This window comes from Penicillium expansum, assembly GCF_000769745.1.
Source record: "Penicillium expansum strain MD-8 chromosome Unknown contig333, whole genome shotgun sequence".
In the NCBI taxonomy this organism is placed as follows: Eukaryota; Fungi; Ascomycota; class Eurotiomycetes; order Eurotiales; family Aspergillaceae; genus Penicillium; species Penicillium expansum.
In genome coordinates, this window is record NW_015971465.1 from 214,942 (window position 1) to 233,453 (window position 18,512).

Genomic DNA, 18,512 nt, shown 5'->3' on the forward strand with positions numbered 1-18,512 from the left:
TACATATGTAGCTAAGTAGCTGAATGGCTATACACGTCACTTGTATAGGCGAAAAGAAATAGTCCAAGTGAATTATACCGAGTATGTACTACATGTAGTAGTATACTATATGTACAAGCTATTCAATCCCAAATATCAAAGATTACATCTCCTTTTATTATAAAATTATATAAAAGTCCTAAATGCCCAAAGCCTACGTCAGCAGTGAAGTGTCCCTCTTCCCATTGGGGGTCAATCCGGGGGGTTTTGCCTCTTCCGCTTTGGAACCGAATTCTGCTGGTTTTATTATATTTTTTCGATTTCGTTTCACTTCGCAACTCAACTCATTTTCAATTCAATTTACCTTAGAAGGGTCTCAATTCTAAATCATGGCACAGCAAGGGCCAAGTCACCCTCTCAAGACTTCTCTTCCCGAGACATATGCCGCCGTCAATGCACAGCAACCCCCACCTTCATACTCCTATCCCACACAAGAAGAGCAAGACAAATACCTAGAAGGTAGGCCCGGTGCGACCCAGAAGCACCTCGAAGTCGCCCTGGAACACGCGCAGCAGATTCAAACCCAAAAAGACGCCGAAGATGTGATCCTCAACCGCATTCTTGAGCTCCTCGAGCTCCCCTCCTCCTCGACAGCGGACCCTGCCGCACCATCTCTAGAAGATACCGTAAAGCTCAAATATTCACTCGCCCCATTCCGTCCCAGTGACTACGACAATTTGATTCTGGAGCGAAACTTCGAGGACTTGTGCGGGTATGCTCTATGTCCGCACAAACATCGCAAGCAAAATAACGGTCCCCAAGGCGGGTTCCAATTTAAATACGGACCCAAAGGAAGCGGGCCAGGAGGGCGTGGACGCAGCGTGGATATCGTTTCCCAGGACCGCGTCGAAAAGTGGTGCTCAGATGCATGCGCAGAGCGTGCTCTTTGGATCCGGGTGCAGCTGTCCGAGAAGCCGGTGTGGGAACGACGGGCGGGTGACACGCGGGGCACGACTATTTTACTGCTTGAGGAAGCTCGCGCCAAGCGCTTGAAGGCACCAGCGGCTACTAGCAGTGTCTCTTCCGTTGTCAATGATTTGCAGAGTATGGGACTTGGGAATCGCGATAGGTCCCGCGAGCTTGCGTTGGAACGAGGCGATACCAGCATTATCCGTCCGGATGGACGTGTTAACGTCGATATCAGAGAGAATCAACGTGGTTCTCAACAGGTTGCTAGCGCTCCACAGATGCGTCCGGAGGATGCAACGGGCGGTTCCATTGAAGGATACGTGCCCAGGGAGCGACGAGACGTCGACCAGGATGGAGACATAGACCTGCTCGATCAGATCTGATGATATAGCAAGGCTGCTATGGGATTTCCAAGGGGCTTTTCGGCGTTCTACTTTTTAATACCCGATCAATGGTGACATTGACACATGAGTAATGAACAATCTACGCAGAGACCATTTATGGCTATTGGCTGGCCAGCAGGACTTATACAAACATAGATACGTATGTAGGTATAAATCCAAACTTGACTCAAACAACCAAAGGTCTCGAGTCTCTCAGACCGAGGTAAACCGCAGTCCAAGAACTCCTACGCAGCCCAACCCAGAGAGTTAACTCATAGGTAGACACGAGGGGAAAAAAAATTGGCAATCAAGCGTCATCTCCTTTCGGAGAATCAGCGACACCTTTCTCAAAGAGAATCATGTTTATTCATTCCTCATCCAGGAATAGCCTTCCACTCTAAGCTAAACCATGCTAGCCGGGCGAAAAGCCAGCCAGAACAGACATTGTCGGGGTACCGCCAGGGTCGACCAAAGGCCAGGTATGAATTTTTTTTCGTTATTCCGGGCGCTGGATTTAGCGGGGACCGAAACGACGGGGGCGCTCGGCCTGCTGCTGCTGGGTAACGGCAACAACGTTGACCTTGAGGTTGTCGAACTATAGAGATATATTAGATATATGCCGAGATCTTGTAGTGTGCAGTAAAAACTTACGCCAAGGGACTTGAGAAGGTCCTTGGTGTCGGCATCAACGTCGAGCTGACCGGACTCGGTCTGGGAGACGTCGAGAGCGGAGACCTCAGGAACGTACTGATCCTTGCGCTCACGCTCCTCCTCCTGAAGCTTGAAGGAGATACCGCGGACGGGACCACGCTGGATGCGCTTCATCAAGTGGGTAGTGTAACCAGCGATCTAGAAGAAATTCGGAATCAGAATTGGAGCTCGCGATTTGTTGGTGCCAATGTATCGAATCTCACCTTGTTGCGAAGACGCTTGGAGGCAATGATGGCGATCTCATCACAGATACGCTTGTTGGTCTCGAAGTCGAGGGTCAACTTGGGGTAGTAACGCTCGATGATGACCTTAGCGGAGCGCTTGACTGTCTTGGTACGGACGCGACCCATTTTGGCGGTTGTTGGCTGGCGGAATGAATGTTCGAAAGATCGAGAGTAATCGTGCCGATTTGGATGAGTTTGAGAGCCAGCTTTCGCTTAGTCCTGTGCGGGTCCTTGCCCTAGGCCCTAATCAAAAAGTCACGTGTTGTGAGCTTCTATCATGATTATGTCATCTCCCGCAATACCGCGCTTGCTGTTTTAGGAAGGTAGCAAACATGTCAAAAAGTACATCTCCAATTATCGAACTCATTTTGTCTTGTTAATCTCCCTACGATGGAGGATAGGCCTTTGGAACGATCGCTCTGAAAATAACTTGATATTGATGCATCGATTTATATGACATAGTCAGAAAAGAAAAATGAAAGTAGCTTTACACAAGCACCAAATCTATCATACATGGTACAATCCCTTGCACATCCACCCATACTTCACTTTTCTCTATGACCTAGAGTTGAGGTTATTGAGAAGGCTGCGTGCGACGTCCTCTGTCCCCCTCGTTGGTTGCCTCCGGGTCCGGTTTTCGCCGGAAGGCTGGAATCGAGGCTGACCGAATGGCTGTCTGTCCAATCTTGGGACCAGCGGGGATGGGGCAGTGGCAACATCGGAGATAGTCAAGGTGCTTGGCTTGTGGTAGTCTTCGATTCCGTAAGGAGCCTTGGCGGTTGCACTTGCGCGATAAGATGAAAGGCCAATACGGCCGTCGGAGTCAACTGAAGCCCGGATGGGAGTAACCCAGTATTTACCTCCGCCAGGGATGGACGCATCGAAGAAAGTCAGACCGGGGGGTGTGCCTTGCTCCACAAAGGTCATAGCATTCAAATCTTCAACAGCAATACCACCGATACCTGCGAGGGCACGTGCCATGCGTCCCTTAAAGCGGCCCTTGGGGCGCAAGATGCGAGCCTCCACAGGGCGTTGATGGGCTTGTGGGCCAAACTGGGCATGGTTGTGAATCAAAGCGTGTGATCGTGTGTACGACAGACCGCCAGACGGGTGCGTCTTCGGGGGACCTGAGACAGCGTATTCGAATGAGGACAATTTGCTTCCAGGGGCTTGATAGTATTTGCGCCCGATACGCTCGCTGGGAACCGCAGGGGGTGAAGCGAGGTCAAGCAGTTCAAAGACCACAGGACCGAGAGCGAATGGGTCATTACGTAGAGTCTTGATGTAGGCCTTGAACTCCGCATCGGTAACAGTTGTGGGGTGGGCTTCCAAGTCCTCTCCATTGTCCTGTGCCAGTTTCCGGATCTCAGCAGACCGCTTAGCGACAAATTGTTCGCGAAGCTTCTGCAAGAGCTCAGGCTTATTGCGAGTCACTTGCTTCAAGTACGCTGTGAATTCCGCCTCCGTCTGCCCAGCAAGCCAAGGGCCGGTGTGTCTGAATTGTTTGGCGCCTGGTTCCTGGAGACCCTGGCTGGTCTCGGTGTTATCGAGATGCGTTTCGAACGGACTTTGGTGCCTTGGGACAACACTTGTAGCATAATTGACTTTGGAGGGGAGAGACATAGGCATGTGTAGCTCCTGGAACTTCTCGAGGGTCACAGTGTGATCTGCGGCGGATTCGAAATCGGTCACATGTTCATAGGTATCGAGGGCGTGCACCCTGACGACAGGTCGAGATGATTTCTCCGATGTCGACTTAGCCGGTAAAGGTCGTTTCAATCCCCAATCGCCTCGGGCTAGTGATGATTGTGGTGTAACGATGGAGGCTCGAATGGGGTGAGGCAGAGTTGCGGAGTCGGATTCTCTCGACGTTAGGTCATTGCGACCCTTGAGGGTTTTAGGAAGTGCAAACAAACGCGAATTCCGTAGCAAGTTCGCCGTTGGCGATAGCCTGGCGGAGGCCATCTTGTTCAATGGATTGACTATGTGATCTTGAATAGCTGGCGCGAGAAAAGTTGACCGGAGAACACGGGCCAAAGCGGTACGGGGAGCCACAACGACCTAACCCGCGGTTTTGTATCTATAAGATGTTCCCCAAGACGACGCTCCACTAGTTTTCTGTAGATTATCTTTATTATACGATCTAAAATGCGGCTCGCGCTTGATGCACTTTGTTATTTGAAATGCTTTTGTATAAATATTTGCAAAAGAGGAATCTTTCATTCCTTCTTTTACAATGTATAGATCAATTCAATCTAAATCTATGAAATGAACAGACCACTCCCAGTTTAAACACCAACAGCTAGAATAGAATCAATAGCGTCTGAGATGGATTGCTTTAGTGGGCGATACTTGAGTCCAAGGATCTTTTGCGACTTGGTGTTGTCAATCTCAAAGATATTTTCCGGGAAGTCGCTGGGAGCATCTGCAGGGGGCAGCTTAGACTCTAACTGGGGGTGTGTTTCGCGAGCAATATCTGCAAGTTTCTTGTTCGAGAAGAAGCCAGCGGTGACAAAGAATCTCTCGCCTCCTGCTTCGGGAACTTCAATGGCTCTGACATGTGCGAGGGCCACATCACGCACATCGACCCACAGGAAATTGCCCGTTGGGGCTATTTTCTCCTTCATTTGACCCTGGACAATGTTTCTCAGGCGCTGGTTCGAGGTGTTGATAGTCTCAAGAGAGTTGAGATAATGAACGATTGGGCCAAACACCAGTGGTGGGTTAATGGTAGCAATATCGAAATTCGGCTTCTCCTTCTCCACGAAGGCCCAGGCTGCTTTCTCCGCAAAGGTCTGATATAGAATTGACTTAGCGCAGGCATTTACCAAGTTGACTGTCAAATATCACCCACCTTACTACCGCGGTAAACTTGCGAGTGATCCATCGCCTCCTCCCATGTCAATGGGTTCCATTCTTTCTCACTGTAGACCTTGGGGTGCTGCTTGCCGTTCACCATGGCAGCGAAAGATGACGTGATTACCACTCGCTTCACGGTAGGGGCGTATTCTTTAATTGCCTTCAAAATACCGGTCGTTCCCTTGATAGCCGGGTCTAGGAAGTCTTTCACAGGGTCTTGGACGTTAAAATGGAAAGGAGATGCGGTATGGAGAACGTAGTCAAAGGGAGGGTTTGATTTGACGGCCTGTTTTATTTCCGTTAGTTGTGTATCCATTGGGGGAATGACGTTCTACTAACCTCATCAAATGCACCGTCCTGGGCTACGTCCTTGACAATCACATAAGAGAGCTTCTCGTTCGACACGTCGGGGTGCGCCTCAATAATCCGTTTGCCCTTCTCCTCTGATCGGACAGTAACAACTGTATCAAAACTAGAGCAAAACTGTCAACAACCAATGACGTGTATGTTCATATTGGCTAAATCATACTCATGCTCTAGCAGGATGTCGACAATGTGGGCGGCGATGAAGCCACTGCCTCCTAAAGCAGATAATTAGATTTGGTTCGAGGGCGGTTTGAAATCACTTACCAGTCAAGAGAACTTTAACCATTTTGAGTGATAATTTAGACTTATATATGTATGAGATGTTTTAGAATTAGGATAGATTGTCAAAAGAGCGAGGAGCGAGGCTTTTATGGTTCCCCTCAATCCCGTCATCCCCCGCAATGGCCTATTACAGTCTGGAAAGCTTGACCAGGGATTACAAATGTAAACACCGGTGTTTAATGGAGTTAAGAACTTAAGATCCCAATTTTGTTCGGCCAAATCCGTATCTCCGGAGATCCTCCTAGTAGAAACCTAGCCCATGGGCACTCAGTTTGTCTTCTTACACTTTGAGAAAGCCCTACATGGTTCAATCTTAACCCCCCTACTCCGTAGGCAGTACTCTCTACATTTGTACAATATCTACTTGCTATTCATCCCATTCAAACCTAATGAAAGTTAAGGCTATCAGAATCTAGGTATTAAGGGTAGAAGCATACTCTACATATATAGTCCTTAACAATGAATGAGATCCTATACCTTGATGGACTCCAGGGCTATGCAAAGCACTGACTTATACGCGATTTCGGTTATATATAGGGAATAATAAACGACATATATTAGATGCTAGCATCGACGCCCTGTATTGAATATGTCTAAGCCAGCTTCCGTCACATTTTCTCTATTCTACACGTTGCATTTTCCATTTGAAATTCAGCAGTCCTCCCATGTATTAACCATGTTAGTTACTACAGCTATGCGGTGGTTCATGCTAAGACCATATTTACAAAGCTTCCCCTAGGATGTGCTATAGCCTGATATCAAGCGCCTTTATTTACAATATCAAGCACTCAAATACTTGTCTAGTGTGAGGGTGAACTAATCTTAACAAAAAGACCGAGCATTGCCGTATCACACTTGTAGATGCAAGCAAGCCTGTGCGCTTCCTCGGGGAATCTCAATGATACAAAAAAGGCAAGTCGACCGCTTATATAGCCTCTGTCCTTCCAAGGTTGATATTATACTCAAGCTAAGTACTAAAATGTCTTTTTGGATGTCTTTTTATAAAATCAATATGGTGCACGCACAAATGTTAGACTACTGAATTGTCAATGCAAACGGGTTCTTTGGGTGACGTATTCGGTGGTGAAGATAATATGACTCGATAGTCAGACACATCAGAATTCAAAAACCAGGGGTTATATGCAGACTGCAGAATACCAAGGTCAACATAAGTATCAAGATAGTATGTAGTGATTACTTATAGAGTGGTTGTAGATGGTCGAGGGTGTCAGGGTCGCACGGAGTCGGGAACTCCAAACTTGGCCCGTGCACCCCTCGACCTTCTCCAAGCCTCACACATGACCTCCCTCTACCATCCAACTTTATGCGCTCTGCGTCTTTTTGTTTTATGGCCTAGACCTTGTATTCCAATGTCCACCCTGGGGTGTGATTTTCAAATATGGCCCAAGCAGGTGCAATCACAGACGTGACCCAAAGGTTATTCGTGGAGCTCAAGTCAAAGAATGAGGAGGCCAGGGCCAGAGCTGCCTACGAGCTCTATGAGAATGTCCTATCTGTGTCTAGAGGTATTGTCGGTTGAACCCCGAGACCTCTAACTAGCTGACATATCTCCTTGTGCAGATTGGCCATCGGAGAAGTTCGTGGAATTTTACAACGCCGTTAGTCAACGCATCGCCCAACTCGTGGTCAACGGCAGCGATGCAAACGAAAGAATCGGTGGCTTGTTAGCACTCGATCGACTCATTGATTTTGACGGTGTCGATGCAGCCCAGAAAACCACGAGATTTGCCAGTTATTTGCGCAGCGCCCTTCGCAGCAATGATAACGTGGTCTTGGTGTATGCGGCCCGATCGCTGGGCCGCCTCGCGAAGCCCGGCGGGGCTTTAACCGCAGAACTGGTGGAAAGCGAAATACAATCTGCATTAGAATGGTTACAATCGGAGCGCCAGGAAAGTCGGCGGTTTGCAGCAGTGCTTGTGATCCGGGAATTGGCCAAGGGCTCACCAACACTCCTCTACGGCTTCGTTCCGCAGGTATTCGAGCTTGTCTGGGTTGCCCTTCGAGACCCGAAAGTCCTTATCCGTGAGACTGCTGCTGAGGCGGTCGGCGAATGCTTTGAAATAATCGTGGCTCGCGATTCTCAAGTCCGTCAATCATGGTTTGCGCGGATACACGATGAAGCACTTCTGGGCTTGAAGTCCCATAACATCGATTGGATCCATGGCTCCATTTTGATCATCAAAGAGTTGATCTTGAAGGGCACAATGTTCATGAAAGAACATTATAGGAATGCCTGTGAAATCATTCTCCGTCTCAAGGACCATCGTGACCCAAAGATTCGTACCGAAGTCGTCCTCACCATCCCCATTCTTGCCTCATATGCCCCCACCGATTTCACTGAGATCTACCTACACAAATTTATGGTCTACCTCCAAGCGCAACTCAAGAGAGACAAAGAGAGGAACTCCGCCTTCATCGCCATTGGAAAGATTGCCAATGCAGTGGGCACCGCTATCGGCCAATATCTCGATGGCATCATCATCTATATTCGAGAGGGCCTTGCAATGAAGGCGAGAAATCGGTCGGGAGTGAACGAGGCGCCAATGTTTGAGTGCATCAGCATGCTGTCCCTTGCAGTGGGACAGGCGCTCAGCAAATACATGGAAGCTCTTCTGGATCCCATTTTTGCCTGCGGCCTGAGCAAATCATTAACACAGGCTTTGGTCGACATGGCCCATTACATTCCCCCAATCAAACCCATGATCCAGGAAAAGCTTCTTGATATGCTGAGTATCATCCTTTGTGGAACGCCATTCCGGCCCCTCGGGTGTCCTGAAAACCGACTACCTCCTATGCCATCATTCGCAAAAGACTTCGCACCCCACGAGCTTCACTCCGATTCTGATATCGCATTAGCACTTCACACATTGGGTAGCTTTGACTTCTCCGGACACATACTAAACGAGTTCGTGCGTGACGTTGCTATCAACTACGTGGAAAACGATAATCCCGAAATTCGAAAAGCATCAGCCCTTACATGCTGCCAGCTGTTCGTTCACGATCCGATCATTAACCAAACCAGTGGACACTCCATCCAGGTTGTCAGCGAAGTCATCGACAAGCTCTTGACTGTAGGTATCGGAGACCCTGACCCTGAAATCCGACGCACCGTTTTGTGGTCGCTGGACCGCAAATTTGATCGGCACTTGGCACGACCAGAGAATATTCGCTGCTTGTTCTTAGCTGTCAATGATGAGGTTTTCGATGTCAAAGAAGCCGCGATTTGCATTATCGGTCGACTTTCCAGCGTCAACCCTGCTTATGTCTTCCCGCCACTACGAAAACTGCTGGTCAATCTTCTCACTGGCCTTGGCTTCGCGAATACCGCCCGCCAAAAGGAGGAAACAGCTCAACTCATCAGCTTGTTTGTCTCCAATGCGACGAAATTGATCAGGTCATACGTTGATCCTATGGTGACCGCATTGTTGCCCAAATCAACAGACATCAACCCCGGAGTTGCTGCCACTACTTTGAAGGCTGTCGGTGAGCTCGCCAATGTCGGCGGCCATGAGATGAGGCAATATCTGCCGCAGATTATGCCAATTATTCTGGACTCACTCCAGGACCTTTCGTCGCATAACAAACGTGAAGCTGCACTTCGGACATTGGGGCAGCTGGCTAGTAATTCAGGCTACGTGATCGAGCCATACATGGAATACCCCCATCTTCTCGCCGTGCTCATCAATATCATCAAAACGGAACAGACAGGCTCTCTACGCAAGGAGACTATCAAGCTTCTTGGAGTCCTCGGTGCCCTCGATCCCTACAAGTACCAACAGATCAGCGAGATTGAACCTGATGTACACCATATCAATGAAATACAGAATGTTTCTGATGTTGCCCTCATTATGCAGGGTCTCACCCCCTCCAATGAGGAGTATTATCCCACTGTGGTCATCCATACTTTGATGCAGAACATTCTGCGAGAAAACTCCCTGGCGCAATATCACTCAGCTGTCATTGATGCCATCGTCACAATTTTCAAGACTCTGGGTTTGAAGTGTGTCCCATTCCTTGGACAAATCATCCCAGGGTTTATTTTGGTTATCAGAAGCGCTCCTGCTAGCCGTCTCGAGTCCTACTTCAACCAGATGGCAATCCTGGTGAATATCGTGCGACAGCACATTCGCACATTCTTGCCAGAGATAATCGAGGTCATTAGAGATTTCTGGGATGCTTCATATCAAATCCAAGGTACGATTATATCCTTGGTCGAGGCGATTGCGAGGTCGTTGGAAGGAGAATTCAGGAAGTATCTTGCTGGCCTGATCCCTTTGATGCTGGATACACTTGATAAAGACACCTCGCCTCGTCGACAGCCCTCTGAGAAGATTCTTCATGCTCTTTTGATTTTCGGCACAAGCGGGGAAGAATACATGCACCTTATCATTCCTTCCATTGTTCGATTGTTCGATCGACCACAAAATCCTCAGAGCATCCGCAAATCCGCTATCGATAGCTTGACAAAATTATCGCGGCAAGTCAATGTCTCTGACTTTGCATCTTTAATGGTTCATTCACTGTCACGAGTTGTGGCTAGCGGTGATCGTGTGTTGCGTCAAGCTGCGATGGACTGCATTTGTGCTCTCATTTTCCAGCTTGGGCAGGACTTCACACATTACATTCATCTCCTCAACAAGGTCCTAAAAACCAATCAGATCACGCATGTCAACTACCAAATCTTGGTGACGAAACTCCAGAAGGGCGACCCGCTTCCGCAAGACCTCAACCCAGAGGAAGTTTATGCTTTCCCCACTGATGACACCAATTTTTCCGAGATTGGACAAAAGAAGATTGTTGTGAACCAGCAACATCTCAAGAATGCGTGGGATGCTTCGCAAAAGTCTACTCGTGAGGATTGGCAGGAATGGATACGTCGTTTCAGCATTGAGCTGTTGAAGGAATCCCCATCCCCGGCATTGCGTGCATGTGCTAGTTTGGCCGGAATCTACCAGCCACTTTCAAGGGATCTTTTCAATGCTGCTTTCGTCTCGTGCTGGACTGAGCTGTATGATCAATACCAGGAAGAGCTTGTTCGCTCAATTGAAAAGGCGCTTACTTCTCCCAACATCTCCCCAGAGATTTTGCAAATTCTCCTCAATCTGGCCGAATTCATGGAGCACGATGACAAGGCTCTTCCCATCGACATCCGCACTCTTGGAAAGTATGCCGCAAAGTGTCATGCTTTTGCTAAAGCTCTTCACTACAAAGAACTCGAGTTCGAGCAAGATCAGAACTCGGGTGCGGTTGAAGCGTTGATTACTATTAACAACCAGCTTCAGCAGTCCGATGCTGCCATTGGTATCCTCCGCAAAGCCCAGGCATATCGTGATGTGGAGCTGAAGGAAACGTGGTTCGAGAAGCTTCAACGGTGGGATGAAGCCCTTGCTGCTTACAAGCGACGCGAGAAAACAGACCCAGACTCATTTGGTATTACAATGGGTAAGATGCGCTGTTTGCACGCTCTTGGCGAGTGGAAGGTTCTCTCAGATCTCGCTCAAGAAAAATGGAACCAAGCATCACTCGAGCATCGCCGAGCTATTGCACCTCTTGCCGCTGCCGCTGCCTGGGGTCGGGGCCAGTGGGAGTTGATGGACTCTTACCTTGGTGTCATGAAAGAGCAGTCTCCGGACCGCTCATTCTTCGGTGCCATTCTGGCAATCCATCGCAACCAATTCGAAGAGGCCAACATGTATATTGAGAAGGCTCGCAATGGTCTCGACACCGAATTGTCTGCTCTTCTCGGAGAGTCATACAACCGTGCCTACAATGTTGTTGTTCGGGTCCAGATGCTCGCTGAGCTGGAAGAGATCATCACATACAAGCAAAACGTCGGCGACCCTGAAAAGCAAGATGCCATGCGTAAAACTTGGAATCAAAGATTGCTTGGATGTCAGCAAAACGTGGAAGTGTGGCAGCGTATGCTCAAGGTCAGAGCTCTTGTCACCGCCCCACGTGAGAATCTTGATATGTCCATCAAGTTCGCCAATCTTTGTCGCAAGTCCAATCGCATGGGTCTCGCGGAACGGTCCCTTGCATCTTTAGAGACAGTAGTGTCCGATGCGAATGGCACGCGCACTATCGCACCACCCGAAGTGACATACGCCAGGCTGAAATTCAGTTGGGCAAATGGTCACCAAGTAGAATCTCTTGAAATGATGAAGGAGTTTACATCTGGCCTGACCGATGATTTCTCCAGATACAACACACTCATGGTATCAAATGCTGATCATCATGGTGCGAATGGAGTCAACGGGGTCGTCGATCAGAACCACCCAGACGCTATTCGCCTGAACGAACGGATTGGTGATGCCAATAAATTCAGAAAACTTCTTTCCAAGAGCTATCTCAGGCAGGGAGAGTGGCAGACAACTCTACAAAGGGGTGATTGGAGACCGGAACACGTTCGAGAGGTTCTCAACGCCTACTCAGCGGCGACCCAATACAACCGCGATTCATACAAGGCGTGGCACTCCTGGGCACTTGCAAACTTCGAAGTTGTTACCACGATTTCCAATCAGGCTAACCGTGAGGGCATGCCTGCGCCGGTTCCTGCTCATATTGTTACAGAGCACGTGATTCCTGCCATCCGTGGATTCATTCGCTCTATCGCTTTGTCCTTAACATCTTCGTTGCAAGACACCTTAAGATTGCTCACTCTGTGGTTTAATCATGGCGGAGATCATGAGGTGAACACGGTCGTCACGGAAGGATTTACAGCTGTCAATATTGACACTTGGCTTGCTGTCACTCCTCAACTGATCGCTCGCATCAATCAGCCCAATATCAGGGTCCGGGGCGCGGTACATAGGTTGCTTGCCGAGGTTGGCAAAGCGCATCCTCAAGCCCTTGTGTATCCACTGACGGTGGCAATGAAATCGAACGTTACTCGACGCTCTCAATCTGCTAGCAACATCATGGAAAGTATGCGGCAACATAGCGCCAAACTTGTCGAGCAAGCAGACCTCGTGAGTCATGAGCTTATCCGAGTTGCGGTGTTGTGGCATGAACTCTGGCATGAAGGTCTGGAAGAAGCCTCTCGTCTCTATTTCGGTGATCACAATGTTGAAGGCATGTTCTCAACACTTGCTCCCTTCCATGATATGCTAGACAAGGGCGCCGAGACCCTTCGTGAGGTGTCATTTGCGCAAGCTTTCGGTCGTGACCTGGCTGAAGCCAAGCACTACTGCATGATGTATCGCGAATCTGAGGAAATCGGTGACCTCAACCAAGCTTGGGACTTGTATTACACTGTGTTCCGCAAGATCAGCCGACAACTGCCACAGCTATCGACTCTTGATCTTAAATATGTGTCTCCTCGACTTAAGGACTGCTCAGACCTCGACCTTGCCGTTCCAGGAACCTACCAGAGTGGTAAGCCGGTCATTCGAATCATGAGCTTTGACCCGATTTTGCATGTCTTGCAGACAAAGAAACGACCGCGTCGCATGACGCTCAAGGGAAGCAACGGTAGCTCTTACATGTACCTCGTCAAGGGTCATGAAGATATCCGACAAGATGAGCGAGTCATGCAACTTTTCGGCTTGTGCAATACCTTGCTGGACAACGATAGCGAGAGTTTCAAGCGACACTTGTCGGTCCAGCGTTTCCCTGCTATTCCATTGTCTCAGAGCTCTGGTCTGCTGGGATGGGTGTCCAACAGTGATACATTGCATGCCTTGATCAAGGAATATCGCGAAAGCCGTCGGATTCTACTCAACATCGAGCACCGGATCATGCTTCAAATGGCACCCGACTACGATAGCCTTACTCTCATGCAGAAGGTCGAAGTCTTCGGCTACGCTATGGACAACACGACTGGTAAAGATCTGTACCGTGTGCTATGGCTTAAGAGCAAGAGCTCTGAGGCATGGCTCGAGCGCCGTACGAACTACACTCGATCGCTCGGTGTTATGTCTATGGTCGGCTATATCCTTGGTCTGGGAGACCGACATCCATCGAACTTGTTGTTGGATCGTGGTAATGGCCGTGTGGTTCATATCGACTTTGGTGATTGTTTCGAGATCGCAATGCACCGAGAGAAGTACCCGGAGCGAGTTCCGTTCCGACTTACTCGTATGTTGACGTTCGCAATGGAAGTCAGCAACATTGAGGGTAGCTACCGCATTACTTGCGAGGCTGTCATGCGTGTTCTACGAGAACATAAGGATTCGTTGATGGCGGTCTTGGAGGCTGTAAGTTGCCTGATTTCTTGATGTTCTAGAACCACACTTACTAACTTTTACTTTTCTAGTTCATCCACGACCCTCTAATCAACTGGCGTCTGGGTACACAGGAGTCCCCCGACCGAGTGTCTCTCACTGCGGATCGCCGCCAGTCCATCATGGAAGGTGTCAATTTCGAACCCGGCGCCCAGCCGCCGGGCGATTTCTCCCGTCGCCGCCGCCCGTCCATGCTTGAAGGTGGCATTCTTGATGCTCCAGAAGGCGTTCCACAAGAAGCCCGCGAGGCACAGAATGCCCGTGCTCTCCAGGTTCTAGCCCGAGTCAAGGAGAAGCTCACTGGACGAGACTTCAGAAATAATGAAGAGCTGAGTGTCAGTGACCAGGTGGACAAACTCATTGCACAGGCAACCAACGTTGAGAACATCTGTCAACACTGGATTGGATGGTGCAGTTTCTGGTAATATGGGTTTGTTCTTGGAGTTCTATGGCGATGATGATATGATATGATGCGTTTTTTCGATTCCTCACCTTGTATTTAGAGTTAACCCCGTCATTTGCTATTTTCTCGTTCTTATTTCTAACTTCTCCTCCTACACCTCTAATGCTTCTGGTTTACGGTTAATTCTGCTCCCTTGGTAGTTGTTCGAGGTTGTATGGATATCCTGACTATGACCATTCTGAGAGTTAAAGAGAAAAGGAGAAAATCTATATTACATTATTCCATTTTATTCCATTGATGCAACATATCCACTCACCAACTTCCGTATCAAAAAGTGTAGTTCTCGTATCGCGAGATCACGTGATCAGTGGCGATTGAGCTTTGGATTTACCCGTGGACTTCGGATATAGCAACTTACTCATACCAACCTTTTGTTCTATCTAATTCTTCACCCATTCAAGCATCATGGGTGGCGATTTGAACCTGAAGAAGTAAGTACCGGCTACCAGCTTCAGTATATATCCCAAGAGAGAAGCATAACACTAACCGTCCAACCAGGTCATGGCACCCAGGCTTGATCAAGAACCAGGAGCGCGTATGGCTGGAGGAGAAGCGCGCTCTCGACGAGCGCAAGCAGATCGCGCAACTACAGCGTGAACGAGAGGAGGAACGCCAGATGGAGGAGATTCAACGCCTCCAAGAAGCCGCCGGAAAGACAAAGCAACATCGCCGTGTCGACTGGATGTACCAGGCGCCCTCGACCGAGACGGGGCACTACTCGGAGGAGATGGAGGGATATTTGCTGGGAAAGCGCCGCATTGACGGAGTCCTCCTGAAGAATGACCCTGACACCAAGAAGCTGGAGAAGGGTTCGGAGGTGGTGGGCAACGGTGCCGCGGCCGGCCCATCTATCGTCTCGGCGCGCGACACCATGTCGAAGGTTATGGCGGACCCGCTACTCGAAGTGAAAAAGAGAGAACAAGCAGCTTATGAGGCGATGGTGAAAGAGACCCTCAGGCGCAAGGAAAGAGAGAAGGAACGCGGAGATCGCGATCGAGGAAAGGATCGTGACCGTCGCCATCGTACCCACGACTCAAAGCGTAGACGCTATAGTGATGATGCGGGTGATGACCGCCGGGACCGCCACCACCGAAGATCTTCGCCTCGACGACACCGATCTAGATCACCCGGTTCGCCCGATCGATCTTCGCACAGACACCGAAGTGACCGCGATCGTGAACGCCGTGACGACGAATACCGCCCAGACAACCGTGACCGGAGAAGCGATGAGCACCGGTCCCGCCGGGATGATAGAGACCGGGGCCGAGACCGTCGCGACTACCAAGACAAGAAAGACAGAGACTCCTACTCCAGCCGACACCAAGATCGCGAAGACAGAGGTGGGCGAGATCGCTCACCAACCCGTAACTCCCGATCTCCTCGCCCATCTAGCGATCGCAAAGAACGCCCCGCCGCTGGCGAAGATCGCCGTCGTGACTTCCCCCGGCGTGAATACAACAATCGGCGGGACTCTGGCCGGGCCATGGGGCCACCCTCGAACCGTGCCCCAACAAACAAGCCTGATCCTAAGGAACTGGAAGAAGAACGTCGTCGCAAGCTAGCAGAGATGCAAAGCAACGCCTCGGAAATCGAATCAGAGCGACGGCAGCGAATCGAGGAGATCTCGGCCAAGGAGGAAGAGCAGCGGGAGGCTGACGATCGGCTGCGTTCAGACCGGGGCAGGTTCATGTCTGATGTTAATAAGCGAGTACAGGAGGATACTCTGGATGAACGCATTCGGCGTAGCCGTGGTGGACTTGCCAAGATGGAGGAGGATTAAGACCGTCTTGGTTTCTATGTGGCACTAGGCATTTGCCGTTACTTCAAGATTCTATATTCATGATTCCTTGTTCTCTTTTTAGCGTTACCGGAAGTTTTGATACACATGTCAATGATATCCATTGTTCAACCCTCATGATCTCCTGCAAGTGTGTTACAAGGTCCATATTCTTAGACATCTTTGGGGGCTAAACTGCATCGACTAGCTCATCGAGTCCTGCTAGCCAAAAAAAATGCTACTTAAAGGGCCAATCAGCCCATCCCCATTAGCGTCGACCTCGCGGTTTTTTGAATCACGCTTCGAGTAACGAAAGCCACTTTCATCGGTATTTCCCTGACATCAAAGCGCTATCTTGACGATCTCTCTTTGGATTGCCCGATGGCCTGGTATAGTCTCTTCCGAATGCGATACCTTTCTGTGGAGTGTTCTTCGTCGGAAATGTTCTCGTCATCGAGATTGAATAATCTGTCTCGGTGGGTGCTTTGACTCTTTAATCGACACTTCCACCCACATCCTTTGTCGTTGTCGGAATCATGACTTTTGTCATTGGTCTCGCTCGTTCGATTTGGCATTCGAGGTATTGGTTGCAGTGAATAGCAGTAACTTGATCGACAATCACAGCTCGGAAATTCGGAAATTCGGCCGTTTGCATTCGATGTACTCGAGATCATAGTAGGCAATCGATAGGGATATCTCGTGGTTATCTTGGGAGACAAGCTGATTTCTACAAAGTCAGGTCAGAATATATTTTGTGATATTTGGCCTGATCTAACTTACGGAGAGAGATGCCACTATCGGGCATCATGCTCCGTCGTGCATTGTCCATACGACCTTCTGGCCTATCTCTTCCCAGAGAACATTTGGGTGCTGTTCCCGAATGTTTGGTTTGATCTCTATAATAGATAAGAAGAGCCTAAGGCGCTTTGGACCTAGGGATCTTGGTAGTCGACATGATATATAAATAATTTTGTTTTGCTTGAGAGAGGTTAAGAGAGAGGTCAAGAGAGTGGAAGATGGAAGGTCGATTTTTAAGTTTTATACGCTCCTTCCAACAAAGCCCAATGTTTACATATCTGCATAAATCTACATGGCAGGTACTATACACATACTACTAGCAGGTCATGGACTAAATATTGTTTGCCTGTGTACTGTCTTTTCAAAGGGTATTTTTGGACAAGCCCTGTCATTAAGGCTTCTTTCTCAATTTCCAGGGCTGATATAAAGTACATATATAGCTATCTAAAGAGACACAGTACAGTACGAACATGAACAACTGGCTTGCCTAGACGATATCGGACGAACAATTCCACTGGTGCCTTTTTAATTTCCGCAAAGCTCCATAGTTGTGAGTACTGTAGTATCAATCCCTTTCCATTATACGAAGCCTGAATGATTCTCCCGTGATGACCACCCATAAAAGAGAGAACCAAAATGTGTACAGATCTTAGACAAGATCACGTAAAACATAGAAAATCACTCACTGGGTGAATATGACATCTGCGAAACGGTTTGTGATTCACTCGAAGAAGCATCATGTTCACGATGACTCTTAACTCGTGAGTAGTGAGGTCCTGACTGGTATCAGGCCAGATTTGAGTCAGATGACATAATTGAATGTGGCTTTAGAGGACGGCTGGCGTATCGAAAATGATTGGCCACTCGCCATGGTTTTGGATCTTCAAATCCCTCGTAGGTATGAGGGTCGTCTTCTCTTCGGTATGGGGTACTAATTGTTAGCCCCATCCTTGTAATCCAATGTTTGACTGTCTACTTCCTCCCAAAATACTTGGTCATCGTCTCTGAGGTGTGCAAGCATAATCCAATTATGCGGTCCGTATCTTCTAGCCTTGATGTGAGACTCAATAGCTTTCTCTACGTCCTCGGCATGTATGTATGGATTACGCCCTGGTAGATAATCCAAATCCTGCTCGTATTCCATTCTCGCAATTATTGGAGCGTATTCAGGGGAACGCTCGGTTAGGGCATCCTCTATGTAATCCTTCAAGGTGGATGTGTATTGTATGTCCTGTGGATCATCTAGATTGGATATTTCTGAAACAGTTTATCAGGGTGTGGTCGAAAGAAGCACGGGTCAAATTGAAGACCTTCGTCATTTTCCAGGGCCAAGGGTACTCGGAATGCTTGAACTCCAAGCCTCTGGAGGTCGTCAGGGGAAGGATAGTCAGTTGACTTGTTGAACGAGGGACCTCAGAGATACAAAGAAAAAGGACATCGCAAATATATCTACTAAGG

At 48.8% G+C, this 18,512-nt stretch overlaps 6 protein-coding genes across 6 annotated transcripts; 2 read left to right on the plus strand and 4 right to left on the minus strand.

Moving 5' to 3' along the window:
* Window positions 1-368: 368 nt before the first annotated feature.
* Window positions 369-1,331, plus strand: PEX2_094980 (Rtr1/RPAP2 family protein phosphatase; the record flags this gene model as incomplete). Its single annotated transcript, XM_016746768.1, has 1 exon — window positions 369-1,331. The coding sequence occupies one exon, from the start codon at window positions 369-371 to the stop codon at window positions 1,329-1,331; it is 963 nt and encodes a 320-aa protein (XP_016594044.1).
* A 514-nt stretch (window positions 1,332-1,845) lies between these two features.
* Window positions 1,846-2,392, minus strand: PEX2_094990 (40S ribosomal protein eS17; the record flags this gene model as incomplete). Its single annotated transcript, XM_016746769.1, has 3 exons — window positions 1,846-1,926; window positions 1,983-2,180; window positions 2,246-2,392. The coding sequence occupies 3 exons, from the start codon at window positions 2,390-2,392 to the stop codon at window positions 1,846-1,848; spliced, it is 426 nt and encodes a 141-aa protein (XP_016594045.1).
* A 429-nt stretch (window positions 2,393-2,821) lies between these two features.
* PEX2_095000 (mitochondrial 37S ribosomal protein bS1m) lies at window positions 2,822-4,231 on the minus strand (the record flags this gene model as incomplete). Its single annotated transcript, XM_016746770.1, has 1 exon — window positions 2,822-4,231. The coding sequence occupies one exon, from the start codon at window positions 4,229-4,231 to the stop codon at window positions 2,822-2,824; it is 1,410 nt and encodes a 469-aa protein (XP_016594046.1).
* Window positions 4,232-4,554: 323 nt separating this feature from the next.
* PEX2_095010 (SDR family oxidoreductase) lies at window positions 4,555-5,777 on the minus strand (the record flags this gene model as incomplete). The annotated part of the gene is made up of 5 exons (XM_016746771.1): window positions 4,555-5,061; window positions 5,121-5,411; window positions 5,465-5,597; window positions 5,655-5,706; window positions 5,756-5,777. 5 exons carry the CDS (start codon window positions 5,775-5,777, stop codon window positions 4,555-4,557), a joined length of 1,005 nt encoding a protein of 334 aa, XP_016594047.1.
* A 1,395-nt stretch (window positions 5,778-7,172) lies between these two features.
* tor (putative TOR pathway phosphatidylinositol 3-kinase TorA) lies at window positions 7,173-16,259 on the plus strand (the record flags this gene model as incomplete). Its single annotated transcript, XM_016746772.1, has 5 exons — window positions 7,173-7,299; window positions 7,355-13,989; window positions 14,049-14,437; window positions 14,881-14,910; window positions 14,978-16,259. 5 exons carry the CDS (start codon window positions 7,173-7,175, stop codon window positions 16,257-16,259), a joined length of 8,463 nt encoding a protein of 2,820 aa, XP_016594048.1.
* A 1,581-nt stretch (window positions 16,260-17,840) lies between these two features.
* PEX2_095030 (uncharacterized protein) lies at window positions 17,841-18,002 on the minus strand (the record flags this gene model as incomplete). Its single annotated transcript, XM_016746773.1, has 1 exon — window positions 17,841-18,002. The coding sequence occupies one exon, from the start codon at window positions 18,000-18,002 to the stop codon at window positions 17,841-17,843; it is 162 nt and encodes a 53-aa protein (XP_016594049.1).
* Window positions 18,003-18,512: the final 510 nt, after the last annotated feature.